Source organism: Desmodus rotundus, chromosome 13 (assembly GCF_022682495.2).
Source record: "Desmodus rotundus isolate HL8 chromosome 13, HLdesRot8A.1, whole genome shotgun sequence".
Taxonomy (NCBI): Eukaryota; Metazoa; Chordata; class Mammalia; order Chiroptera; family Phyllostomidae; genus Desmodus; species Desmodus rotundus.
The window spans coordinates 31,897,746-31,911,949 of NC_071399.1; the positions used below are offsets into that span (position 1 = coordinate 31,897,746).

At 35.7% G+C, this 14,204-nt stretch overlaps 1 protein-coding gene across 1 annotated transcript in view; it reads right to left on the minus strand.

The window, feature by feature from the left end:
- MYO16 (myosin XVI) overlaps positions 1–14,204 on the minus strand; it is a 518,514-nt gene that overhangs the window by 388,061 nt on the left and 116,249 nt on the right. Inside the window, exon 4 of the mRNA XM_053916793.1 lies at positions 10,998–11,141. Coding sequence (XP_053772768.1) covers positions 10,998–11,141 — 144 coding nt within the window. The remainder of the gene's footprint in view (positions 1–10,997; positions 11,142–14,204) is intronic.

The window sequence follows — 14,204 nt, forward strand, 5'->3', positions numbered from 1 at the left end:
GCAGGGTGCATGGGGTTTGCTTATAGCCTATTTGTGGGGAGGGGAGGGGCATGTGCTGGAAGAGGCTGTAGGGGTGAGGGAGGGTTGCTTTTCCTTTGGGGTTAAAGGCTGTGCAGCACGATTTACAGCAGTCCCAGGACAGGGCTGTGTTTATATTATTGTGAATTAAACTGCTCTTGCTAAATGATTTTCTTTGGGAAGGGTATGCACTTTTATTTTTAATTCAGTTTATTAAAGGAAAACTCAAATCGCCAAAAAAAAAAAACAAAAAACCAAAAAACCAACCAAACAAAAAAAACACCTGGCCACTCACTTGGGTCCATGGCAAGTTTCAAATCTTAAATTCAAAGGTGAGCAGGGAAACTTCAGACAAGTTAACAATTATCTATCTGGTGAGGTAGAAGGAAGATTTAAAAAAACAATTTTGTAAGCATGCTTGTTGAGCGTTTCTAAGAAAAAGCTAAGGAAAGAAATCATGGTTCTAGCTTAGTAGAGTCCCATATGATTAGGGTAAATTTAATATAATTTCATGTCACTACGTTTCCTACTAATTCACTCCCTAGCATAGGGTTTTGTGTTACACATACCATTTACTTAGTAAATATTTATTGACTAAAGACCTTGCATGAAAGGGCCAGTGCTCTCTTACCTTATTATTCATTTCATTATTCTCCAACACCAGTCTGTTTGCTCTGATTCTTACAAAGACATATGTCGCTAATCTGAACACTACACATCTGCTCTGAGAAAATACAGCCTTTTCCAGGTTTACTTACCAACAAACTGAAAATATAGGCAGTTGAAATTTTCTGTCCCTTAATACCTTGTGCTAATGGCCTGCATGGGCAATTTATCTCTAGTGTTTTATGCCACTAATGCTTACTCTTTTTTCTTCAGCCTAGAATTTTCCATTAGAGTTGTAATGTCCCACACTGTAATATTTATATACAGGGGTATGCAAAAGTAGGTTTACATTTATGAGTATGAGAAACAGAGTTTATTCTTGCATTATTTATTATTATTTATTCATAAACGTACTTTTGCCCACACCTGCACATAAGAAGGAGGAACTACAAAACGTTTAATATGCCCTTACATTTGAGCTACAGATGCAGTTTGCAACTTTCTTAGAGTTTGCTTTCCCTTGTTCAAATGACTAGCTGCTCCTGTTAATTATAGCTCTGCCACTGCCACAAGGAAATTCTCAAAGAATTTTTTCCCTTGACTTTCATAGCAACACAAGCCACAAGCTTTCCTTCTAAATATGGCCTCTCTTTTCCAGTCTTCATGGCAGCCTCCTGTTTCCCTAACAATCCTTTAATGACTTACTTGGCACTCTTTTTCAAATGTCCTTTCTCTTTTCAGACTTTACATTCTCAAATGTTGATCTGATTTACTCAAGGGCTTCTGTTACCACGTGCATATAAATACAGGCTTCCTCTCTCTTAGTTCCAGCCCCAGCTGCCTCCCTGTCCAGGTGGAAGTCTTCTTGGGACCCTTACCTTAATGTGTTCCAAAGGAAATGCATGGCCCTCTTACAAAAGATTTCTCCACTGGTGTTTGCTTTCTGGTTAAATTGCACCATCCCTCCCAATTTCCCGAAAACAGAAAACTAGGAGTCATTTTCAAATTATCTCCCCTTCTTTATCTCCTTCATCAAAAACATCAACATTACTGTTAATTTCACCTTCAAAATATATCATCAGTATTTACTTCATTCTCATCACTGCCATGTGAAACCCACAGTCACTTACCAGGGTTTTGTATAATGTTTTCCCAAAGGCAACACCTCAATTAGATGTGCCTTCAGACTTACTCGACTCCTGCCCAGTGCCTCTTAAGTGAGGTTAGGTACTCCTTCCTTCAAGCTTCCAGAGTAATGTTTACTTACCTCTTTACAGCCCTCACTGAAAGCTAAAGTTTGATGTATGGTATGAACTGGGGTTTATGCTCCAATCTTTTACTTTCTACTGCATATGAATATTAATCTTTAAGACCAGAGACCTTGTTTCTCATGTTGCTCATGTATTTTCAGGAGCAAGCAGAGCACCTGGCACAAAGAAGACCTAATAATAATGATAACTATGTAAGGATATTAATGTGTTATTTAACCTGATTATAGTAATCATTTCACAAAGTATACTTAAGTCATCATGTTATACATTTAAGAATATATACAATTTTGTCAATTATACTTCAGTAAAACTAAAAAAAAAAAAAAAGAACTAAACAGCTGTTTCTTATATGCTCAGTGGTCAACAACAGGGCTGAGGAGCCAGAGCAGCTTCCTTCAAATTATTTCTCTCATAGCCCAAAAAATGTAACCTTGGGTAAAAACTGGACATTTGCCCGATTTTCTTCTTTGATCAATTTGCCTCTAGATTAGGTGAAATACATGACGTAGAACAAACAATGCAATGTGCCCACTGACTTCATCACAAAGATGTATTAATATATCAAAAGTGTCCCTGGCAAGGGCCATTTTCAGGGGCTTGAGTGGATAGAAACGAGATTGCTTGGATGGAAGAGAGACCTGGAGGTGATATACTGAGGTCAACAAAAGTATACTGTTCTTCAGAGAAGCTTGACAATGAAAATAAGAAAGAACATAATAGGGTGCCAATTAGAGAAAAAAATCTTTTTTATTTTTTAACTAATACCAGAATATAAATTTAAAAGAAAAGGCAGCCAAAATTACTATGAACATAAGAGATGAACAAATGATGAAAGAGAAATACTTAGAGAGCTGGCAATTAGTAGAATATAAGAGAGGATGTGAGAGGATTTAGCTTTTAAAGGAGAACGAATGCCTCTTTAAGGATAAAACACAGAATGAATTAATAGAAAAAAGTCAGTAGTTTGTTAGTAGGAAGTTGAAGGCAGTAAACCTGAAGACTGATTTTCTCAGTGAAGTTGAAGTCAAGATCAAGTGCTGAGAAAGAGAGTAAACATTGTGTGTGATCATGCACATAAAAGGTTGATAATAAGGCTTTTAGCTCAGTTCTTCTGCCATAGTTCTTACTGGAAAATCAAATTTCCTTTGAACCATTTGTATTTAAAGTTCATTTTCTAGGGAGGAAGATGGCCACCTGAAATATAGCAGGGTAACCTATCTCCTAATATTTAACAAATCAAAGTGATGGAAAGGGTTATTTAAACTAAACAACATAATTTTTATAGTAATATTTAATCTAGGAGTAGTCTAAGCAACTAATGAGTTAAGTTTAAAATGGTTTAATTTTTATCTATCAATTTAAGCCACCTACACACTAACTAAACCATTTTTGAAAAATCATTTCCTATTTTAGTTGCCTGCAGGCCCCATTAAAATGATCTAGTTCTACATTGCCCATTAGACACAGTCCATGACACACTTCACCCAACAGGCACTGAAATTACTAACATCAGATGTTCAAACACAAAAAAGGCCAGGGATCGAGAAATTATTCACTGCAATTTCTGGTAACCATTCCATTGTTACTGATGCAAAACAGTGGTAAAGACATTACTGAGCATCACGTAGTAAATGGCTACCCATTTGCTAATGTTTCCTCCTAAACCTTCTGATTACAAAGAGTGAAAATATTTTAAAAGGTCTCGCCATAATGTGTGATAGTAATAATTCAGCAATTCACTATTTTCTGTCACCCCTTTATGAAATAAAACAAAAGTGACACTTTATCCTTCACTTGTCATTATTCATTTGTTGAAATTATATAAAATAGTAAAATTTATTAAATGACTCCAAGATGTGTATCAAATCATATCTATCCAAAATTTTCAAAAAGAGAAAAAAAAGTCTAAGATGACTAGTAAGGAACATAAGTAATCATTTTCTCAATACAAACATCATACAGTATTTTATTCAATTAAATTATTTTTCATTCAAGGTAATTAACACCAAAAGAAAAAAATTGTTTCTTGTGGTTCAAATTGCAATGAACTGTTAAAATTGCAGTTTTGTCACAGCTTTAGAACTGCTACCAGAACAGAGTTACTTAGCAACTGTGGGCACATTGCAAAATTAAATATGAAAATTCAGATCTAGCGTGCTGCAGACATATGAAAACCTTTAAATTCAAAATCATATCAGAAAAGAAGGGAGAACTAAGCAAGGTCATACCAAGACCTATCCCTATGAGATCACATTATGCAGAACATCAAGGAAGAATCTATTGTTCCTCTCTCAGAAAGCTAGCAGTGGGATAGAGAAGATATTTCAAAAGCATTTATGCAAGGCACAGATGCATTGATACAACATGCTAGAAATATATATATGTGAACATATTAAACTAAATATAATACCAAGGTTCTCAAGAGAATAATAACTGACATGCTTTGAGTTAATCACTTTCCAGTCTTAATGATTTATTCTTGTCTGAATGGTAAGAGACACAGAATAGCCTCATCCCATATCCATGTGTGGTGGGTAAAAATTCAGGAGGGTATCTCAGGAGCAAGGAGTACCAGCCCCATACCAGGACCCCAGCCCAGTTTTCCAGTGCCAGGAAGATAAGTCCCCACAACTTCTGGCTGCAGAAGAACCAGCAGGGATTGAGTCAGTGGAAGAAACTTCTGGAGTACCAAGCAGTTTCTCCAAAAGAACCCACACAGACTCCCTAGGAGCTCCAGCACCGGGATAGCAGCTTGAAAAACACCAGTGGCATACAGGGAGGAACTGAAGTGTCTGGCATCAAGACATGAGCTGGGAGACACCTTTTTCCCTGACCGAAAGGAGGACACAGGTCTTTGTCCCTTTTCTGAACCGTCCTACCACAGAGCCACAGAGCAGCAGGCTGGTGCTATATCTGAGACTCCATCAACCTGGCTAATACTGTTTCTTCCACCCTGGAGTTCCCTGAGACTCAATCCCATCCATTTTTATGGGCCTACCCAAGCTGTTAACAGACATTTTTCTGTATGAATGGCTGGTCTTGGCCCATGCTTCAAAACTTCCTATTCCTCTCAAACAAGCCACAGCTAGCTTCAATGAATGACTATCCCCCACACTTCTTAGTTAGTGGCCTCAGACCAGGCACTAGTAGCAGCAGCCAGCCTATGGTTCACAGCTTTGTTTTGTCTGAGATCCTCCAAGCCCAGCACAAATAGCAGCCATCTCAGATAAAGCTCATGCAAGGTGGCCCCAAGCAGAACACAGGTGGGGGCTGACCTTGGCCTGCACCACTCAGGAAACCCCAGGGCCTGCACACCCAATGGACAGCTATAGACTATGTTGGAGCACCGCCGCCCCGCCCTTGCCCAGCTGATCCTCCACGGAGTGTGCAGGTTGATGGGCAGTGATCACAGCCAGTCATTGCAGCTGACTGTCCTGGGAAAATGCCTCCCGTTGAACTGCCAACAGCAATCAAGACTCAACTACAAGAGAAGGAAGGGCACACCTCACATAGAGCACACCTCAAGTACCTAGCTTGCATGATAGTGAAGGCTATGCCCTTGGACCCTACAAGACACCTACTACATTAGGCCACACTTCCAAGACACGAAGTCATAGAGACTGTACAGAAACAAACACAAGAAGGCTGCCAAAATGAAGAAACAAAGAAACATAGCCCAAATGAAAGAACAGATCAAAACTCCAGAGAAAGAACTAAACAAAATGTAGATAAGCAATCTATCAGATGCAGAGTTCAAAACACAAGTTATAATGATGCTCAAGGTACTTACTGTGGACCTCAACAGTATTAAAAAATCCAGTCAGAAACAAGGGATATACTAATTGAAACAAAGGACATTTGCCACAGTTGGTGTGGCTCAGCGGATTGAGCCGTGACCTCCAAACCAAGGTCACTGGTTCAATTCCCAATTGGGGCACATGCCTGGGTTGTGGGCCAGGTCCCCTAGTGAGAAACATGTGAGATACAACCAAACATTGATGTTTGTCTCTCTCACCTTCTCCTTCCCTTCCCTTATGTCTAAAAAATAAATAAATAAAATATTTAAAAAAACAAAGGACATTTTACAGGAAAAGAACAGTAGGGTGGATGAAGCTGAGAATCAAATAACTTATTTGGAACATAAGGAAACCCCAAAACAACCAATCAGAACAACAAAAAGAAAAAAGAATTAAACAAACAAACAACCCCCCCTCCCCAAGGATAGTGTAAGCAGCTGCTGGGACAACTTCAAGCATTCCACATTTGCATCATAGGGTCCCAGAAGGAAGAGAGAAAGAGCAAGAAATTGAAAATCGATTTGAAAAAATAATGAAAGACAATGTCCCTAACTTGGTGCAGGAATTGACATAAAAGTCCAGGAAGCACAGAGAGTCTCAAATAAGATGGATGCAAAGAGGTCCACTCCAAGACACTTCATAAATAAAATATCAAATGTTAAATATAAAGAGAGAATCTTAAAGTTAGCAACAGAAAAGCAGTTAACCTACAGGGTGTCTCCATAAGACTGTCAACTGATTTCTCAAAAGAAACTCTGCAGGCTGGAAGGGATTGGCAAGAAATATTCAAAGTCATGAAAAGCAGGGACCTACAGTCAAGATTGCTCTACCCAGCAAAGATATCACTTAGAATTGAAGGGCTGATATAGAGCATCTCAGATAAGAAAAAAGTAAAGAAGTTCATCATCACCACACTATTATTATATGTGAAATATTAAAGGACTTATTTAACAAAAGGAAGATCAAAACTGTGAACAATAAAATGGCAATAAATACATTTCTATCAACAATTGAATCTAAAAAACAAACTAAGCAAACAAGGAAAACAAAAGCAGAATCATGGATATGGAGAGCATTTAGATGGTTGCCAGATGCGAGGGACTGTGAGGGAATGGGTCAAGAGGTGAGGGGATTAAGAAGTACAAATAGTTAGTTACAGAATAGCCATGAGATGTTAAGTACAGTATAGGAAATGGAGTAATGAAAGAAATTATTTGCATGACCCATGGACATAAACAATGTTGTGGGGATTGCCTGAGGGAGAGGGGGTGCTGGGTGGAGGGGAGTAAAAGGGAAAAAATTGAGAAAACTGTAATAGCATAATCAATAAAATATAATTAAAATGTATATGTGTGAAATGCTCAAATTATCAATAAAATTTTGGTTTTATTGATTGTTTAAGTAAAAGAAAATTCTGAGTTAATGAACACTGTATAATTATAATATATATCATATAATTACATATTAAATATAAAACTATAATGTATTAAAATATTATTTTATTGAGAGCCAAAACACGTTGATTTGAAATTTACTTTACTACAAAACTCTCTGGTATTAGACTGCTTTCTATAAATATAAGTATAATGCTTACATCATGGAAATGTTCTACATTTGTAAAATTTCTAGGAAACTGCAACACCCTATTCAGTTATATGATGGAAAATTATAAAAATAATGACATTTTTGTCTAAATTTTGAAAACATATTGTAGAAATGCATCATTTTTTTGCCTCACCCCAATTCCTAAAACATACTGAATTTAGATGATTTTTATTCATACTTAAAATTCTAAGAAGTATCAATTTTTGTTGCTTAGTAATATATAAAGTTGATCCTCATTATTCGCAGATTCTACATTTGGGAATATGCCTATTTGCTAAAATTTATTTGTAACACCAAAACCATTACTCATGGTATTTTCATGGTCACTCTTGCATCTGCACAGAGTGGTGAAAAATTTTCGTCACCCAGTGTGCAGGTTTGCAGCTCAGCCCAAACACCACAACACTGACTTCTCATCTCTGCTCTCACAGTGTAAACAGAGGTCCTTACTGCGTCAAGTTAGTCCCACATTTTCCCCTCATCTTGGAGCTTTTTTTCAGTGATTTCACAGATTAAAATGGTTCCTAAGCATTATGCTAAGGTGCTTCCTAATAACCTAAGTGTAAAATGGTTGTGAAGAATATTAATAGAAAGTATGTGTGTTGAATAAACTGTGTTCAAGCATGAGTTATAGTGTTATTGGCCATGAATTTAATGTTTATGAATCAACAACATATTAAATAAGGTGTCTTTAAACAGAAACATACATAAGACCAGGTTGATACAGATCTGTTGAAGAATATGTTGTGACCAGAAGCTTGTAGGAACCCAATACTTTATTTTCCCTAGGAACAACAATTCAGGATTCACTAGTTCAGTGTTTCTGGTGACTTTATACCATTCAACATGGTGCAAAAGTAAGTTTACATTTGTGAGTACATAAAACACAAAGTTTATTCTTGTACAATTATTTAATTATTGTATTATTTTTATATGAACTACTAGAAACCTACTTTTGACCCACCCTGTATAACTACCAAAAATAATGACAGTCAGCTCTGTATAATATTTCTTAATTTTCATCCCTAATTCTAAATAATTCAGTTAGAAAGCTGTGTTAAAGGAAATGTATGATACTGAAATAAAATCATGATCTTATTGGTTCACTTTGTGGACTTTCAGCTCTCTATGAATTCTACAAGCAATCTGGCAGCAGATCAGAGTGTTTGGAGGTTCCAGTTCTGAAGCTGGTTTCTATGAGGTCAAATCTTGTCTCTGTTTCTACTATCTGACTTTTCAGCTTGTGTGCGTGTGTGTATATATGCTATATATGTAATTCATATATGTGTGATGGCAACACACACACACATCTTTACTTAACAAAAACTCACAATAACTCATTATCTTGCAGTTTAATGACATTTTTATAGACAATGATTTCCTGAAGAACTTGAAAAATGTGATTAAAGTATATTTGTCATTCATTTTTAGACCCAACCCCATGACCTTCATTCTAACATTCTTCTGCATTTCAGCAAGCCCAAATTTCAACCCTCCAGTTCTCAGGCCACAAAAGATAGAAATCATCCTTGACTCTGTTATATCTCTTAAGCCCTAAACCAAACTCACAGCAAACTGTGAAAACTTAATCTTCAAAATGTCCAGTCATCAGCCACTTCTCACCATGTCCCCCATCTAGTCTAGATAGTGTCAATAGCTTCCTATATGTGTTTTATATACTTCTCTTTCCCTTCCCTCCAGCTGTATTCAACAGAGCTGCCAGAATTATCTTTTTAAATGTAGGTCAGATCCTGTCACTTCTCCATTAAAACTCCCCCAGTTGTTCCCTTAATTACTTGCAATATAAGTAGATTTAACATCCCTTCAACAGGTTCAAGTAGCTCCCGTGCCTCTCTGACTTCATGATGTGACCTGACCTTATCTACCTCACTTGCATGCACTGGTCTTCTGCTGTTCCTCAAGCACAAGATGCTGCAACACAGCTTTGCTAGTGCCGTACCCTCTTCCCAGTACAGTTGCATCCACCTTTCCACAAGGCTCGTGGCTCAGATGTCACTTTCTCCCTCAGGCTAATCTTTAATACTCTCTACTTCAATCTTCCTGTGTCTTCCAACAATTTTCCTTAGTTGACATACTATATATTTCATTCACTCATGTTTTTTCTTCCTGTTTCTCCCCAGTAGAATGTAAGCTGCAAGAGGCAGGGATTTCTGCTTCCTTTGTTCCCTGCTCACCCCCTTAGTACAGAATAGAAGGCGTTCAAATATTTGTTGAGTAAGTCAAAGTGCACAGTCTATTACTCATCAATGAGCTTTGGAAAATGAAAAGAATATTGAGTGTGAACAACTAAGTGCACAATATCATTTAAGTAAAATAAATCTCAATTTTGAAGTTGTTAGCAAGAACATATTTCTATATTAACTATACAAGAACATATTTTTATGTTAATTATAATTTTTATGACAATGTATTTCATCAAAATTTATTTGAAAGTAAATTACTGCTGTGGATGTGTGGTGAGCTGGCTATAACATAGTGATAATGAGGCTACTCAGACTTACTTAACCCACTAATCTAATTTCTTGGTGATACACTTACAGTGCTTGCTTTTGTTTGTTTTTGCCATCACTCTATAATATACAATGTCTTTTTTATTCACTGTGTGGCACCTAGAACGTAGCAGTCAATCTATATTTCCTGTATATTTCATGGATAAACTGTAACTTCCATAAGAGAAGAAATTATTATGTTAAAAATAGTTGGTAATCAATAAATATTAGTTAAATAAATGAAGATAGTGATCAGCATATGAAGTTCATTGAAAAACAGTAGCTAGCAAATATATAATTTTGCATATTTGGTTGGATTATTTCAAAATGTGAGAAATGGTACTGCAGAACCATAAAAATGTGAATAGTTGGACAATTATAGATTTAAATCCTTGTTTATCCATGAAATAAAACCAGTTTCTTTCTGGTAAAGAAGAGCAACATGATCAGACACTGAGACCAGTTGTGGGCTGAAGCAAGCACTTCTAAATATAAGTTCAAAGTGAGTAGAATGAGGAATTCTAGAATATGTACAAAGATGAATGTGACTATGAGACAGTTTATTTGATATGAGTTAATAATGGAAATATTAAATTCAGGCTGACTTAAAAAAATTGACCTGCCATTCTATCATTCATTTGTTTATTTCTGTATTTGACAAGTGTACACTGAGTGTCTATAAAGTGCTGACATTGTTTTTCAACAAAAGTATTGATGTTTTATGAGGATTGTTATCAGGGTATAAGCTATAATTGAAAGCAACAAATGACTCCAATGATTTTTACACTTAAAATGTTCATTTTCATACAAATAAATGTAGACACTTCCTTACTAGATAAAAACAAAAAGAACAGCATTCAATACAAGCCATATGTTCTTATTATTGTATACTTAGTTGATTAAAAATTAGGAGAATGAATTGAAAAAACACAACAATTACCAAACTCTTTTAGTTAGGACTGACTTGTGAAATATTAAGGTATATAATAGCCAAGAAAGAGCAAAAGAAGTAGAGCCTGGCATATCTACACAATTTGTTTTATAAATTATATAACCCACAGCCTTAGTCTCTAATTATCTTATGATTACAGGTGAATAAATTATGACATACACAGACATTTTTTCTGTACTGAAGTACTACATATGTCATCAAATCTTCAAATAGTTATAAACTTAATTGCTTTACTTACTAATACAAGGAGCAGGACAATATCAGGATTATCACATGCACAGGCAATGTGCATTGGTGTCCAAAAGTCTTCATCCTGGTGGTTGACATTGACCCCTTTGTCAATCAGGATGTCTGCAATGAAGGCATTATCATACCGAGCACACTAAAAAAAAAAAAGAAGAAAAAGAAAAAGAAAAGAAAAGAAAATGTAATATTTTACAAACTATGATAAAGTTTATTCCAAATTTCCAGGGACAGAAAACTTCTATGCCAATTTTGGGAGTTTAGAGGTGGATCTATCCTTGGAAATAATGTATTCATGTTTTCTAAGTAACCTACATGAAAAGGGCATCATGTAAGACTTAAGGGGAAATTGAATCCATGAACAGTGCAAAGAAAAATGAGAAAGGAGCAGATATTATAAAGAGAAAAAATATCTCACTACTTGAGTTCTCTTCATTTACAGATAGTATTATTAGAAAATCTTGGACCACTTATCAGTACAATCCTTCTGCTTTAAAACGTGTATAGTTTCTCACTGCCTAAACAATAAAATTTTACCATTTTATTTCATCCAAGAAAGATAAGACTCTTCACAGTCTTTCTATTTTCATCTATCAACATTCTCATATATAGCCTTTACACTAGTTACATAAGACAACTAGTCATTACACAACATACCGTCTTGTAAAAGCTAACTGTTGTATATAAAGGAATTGCATTATAATTATATTTTATAGATATTTCATAATAATTGCATGATATTATATTTTATAGATATTCCATAATATACTAGATCAAAACCTTCAGGAACTTACTTTGTTCTTATTTTTATTTACTATTTAGAGCAAACCTCATGTTAATATTACATATGTAAGTCACAGCTGGCTTCATGGATGTATGAACATGGAGTTGTGTTTAGACGCATCCTGCACTTGGTTTAAAGCCCTGCTCTCGCCATCTTGAATGTTTAGTAACTTTTGTAGAGTTCCACATATTTATTTTGCACTTGGCCCTGAAAATTATTCATCACTTATATTGAATATAAGATTTTTTCATATTTGTAGCCCTGGCCAGGTAGCTCAGTTGGTTAGAGTGTTGCCCCAATACACCAAGGTTACAGGTTCAATTCCCAGTAAGGGCACATACAAAAATCAACTAATGAATCATGAATGAGTGGAACAACAAATTGATGATTCTCTCTCTCTCTGATCAATAAAAAATTAAAAAGACTTCTATACATATTGGCATCTTAGTAAAATTAGTTTTAAAAAGACCTATTAATAGGTCAAATACTTATCAGTAAACTTTCTAGGTTGTAAGATAACACATTTTTATAGAATTTGAATGCATAAAAAGGATTTCCTCCCACAAATGTGTACGAATCATGCTACCACCATAAGTGCTGTCATACCAATGTATCATTCTATTCACTGAATAGTAAAATTAAAATTAATTCATTGGAGGGTTTTCACTTTTAAATAACAGGGACTATATTTACCTTCCTACCTCGATATCCTAAATAAAAACAGACAAACTATGGCCTCTGAGAGCTGGGATTAAACAAGGTAGCCCTACTGTTGCTGTTGCTTCAACTTAAAGCCTTGAGGGAATTCCCAAGCTACAGAAGAAAGAGGAGAATCCCAGTTGGCCAGGATCAGTCATGAGGAACCTGACCTGAAGGTCCAGAGAGACCAAGATGGCTAGAGTGGACAGGGCAGGCAGTAGAGAGGGTAAAGCTTCAAAGAGAGAGTATGTCAAAGATCTTAGAAGCCCCCTTCAAGTATCAGTTGAGTCATGGTCAATACATACATTCTAGGAAGCTACCCAAGATCAGAGAAAGAACCCCCTGAAAAGAACTCAGAGCTCATAAATTCCAGAAGTAGTCCCTATTTCCACCAGCCAGATTGTAAACTTCATAATTTATGGAGCATTGGGTAGAGTATCAGATGTGTCTTGTAGCCAGGGTGGGAAAATACCTGTAAACCAAACACTGCTCTGTTCTCACCTAAAAAATATTAAATTCAATGTCTGAAAGGATCATACTGTTTCCAAATAACTTAACTGTCCTCAAAACAAAGCTCAAGACTATTAACAGAAAACAAAAATATTCAGTACACAACAAGGCAAAATTGTCTATGACTTGCGTCCAAGAAAAAAAATTACCATATATACACACAAAAAGCAAGAAAATGGGAAACACAATGAGAAGAAAAAGTTACTAATAGAAACCAACTCAAAAGGGATATGCCTGTTGGAATTAGCAAATCTAAGTGTTAAAACTATTATTATAACTATATCCCATATGTTTAAAAAGCTAGGAGAACTACTGAACATAGTAAGTAGACACATGGAAGATATTTAAAAGGCTCGAATTTTATTTCTAGAGATAAATATGATGACTGAAATGAAAAATGTAGTATGAGATGAACTTAACAACAGACTAGATATTGCCAAGATGGGATTAGTGAACTTGAATACAGTAATATTAATTAGTAATATTAATGAGTTCATCAATGGGCTGTGGGAAAACTTCAAACAAACTGACACTGCACATATTAATAGCATGGAAATGGGAACTACATAGATACATTTATGAGTTTTTTTAAAAATAGATTTTATTTATTTATTTTTAGACAGAGGGGAAGGGAGGGAGAAAGAGAAGGAGAGAAACATCAATGTGTGGTTGCCTTTCGTGTGTCCCCTACTGGGGACCTGGCCTGCAACCCAGGCATGTGCCCTGATTGGGAATTGAACTTGCAACCCTTTGATTTGCAGACCAGTGCTCAATACACTGAGCCACACCAGCCAGGGCCATTTATGTTTTATTATTATTTAATTATCTTAAAAATTGGGAATTAAAAGACAACCCAATTTTTAAAACTTAGGTAAAAGCTTTAAACTTATACTTTACCTAAAAAATGTAGGAATTGTGATTCACAATCATAATACATAGTCATTGAAGAATATTTATATCTTTCTCTATTACCTGATAGTCTTAAGAAGATACACTAAGTAAATGTAAAATTATGGTATAAATTCAACATGGAGGAAGATATGAGCATGCATTAGTATTGGGATGCCTGAAAGCACCTGGGCCAATGTCAAACATACAAAGTTTGAGAGATTAGTTTCAGTTTTGAATTAAGATCTCTAGCTATCAGATGTTCCACATCATATGCAACAGTAGCAAATGGGCACTACTAGCAGGCCATGATGGTAGGAA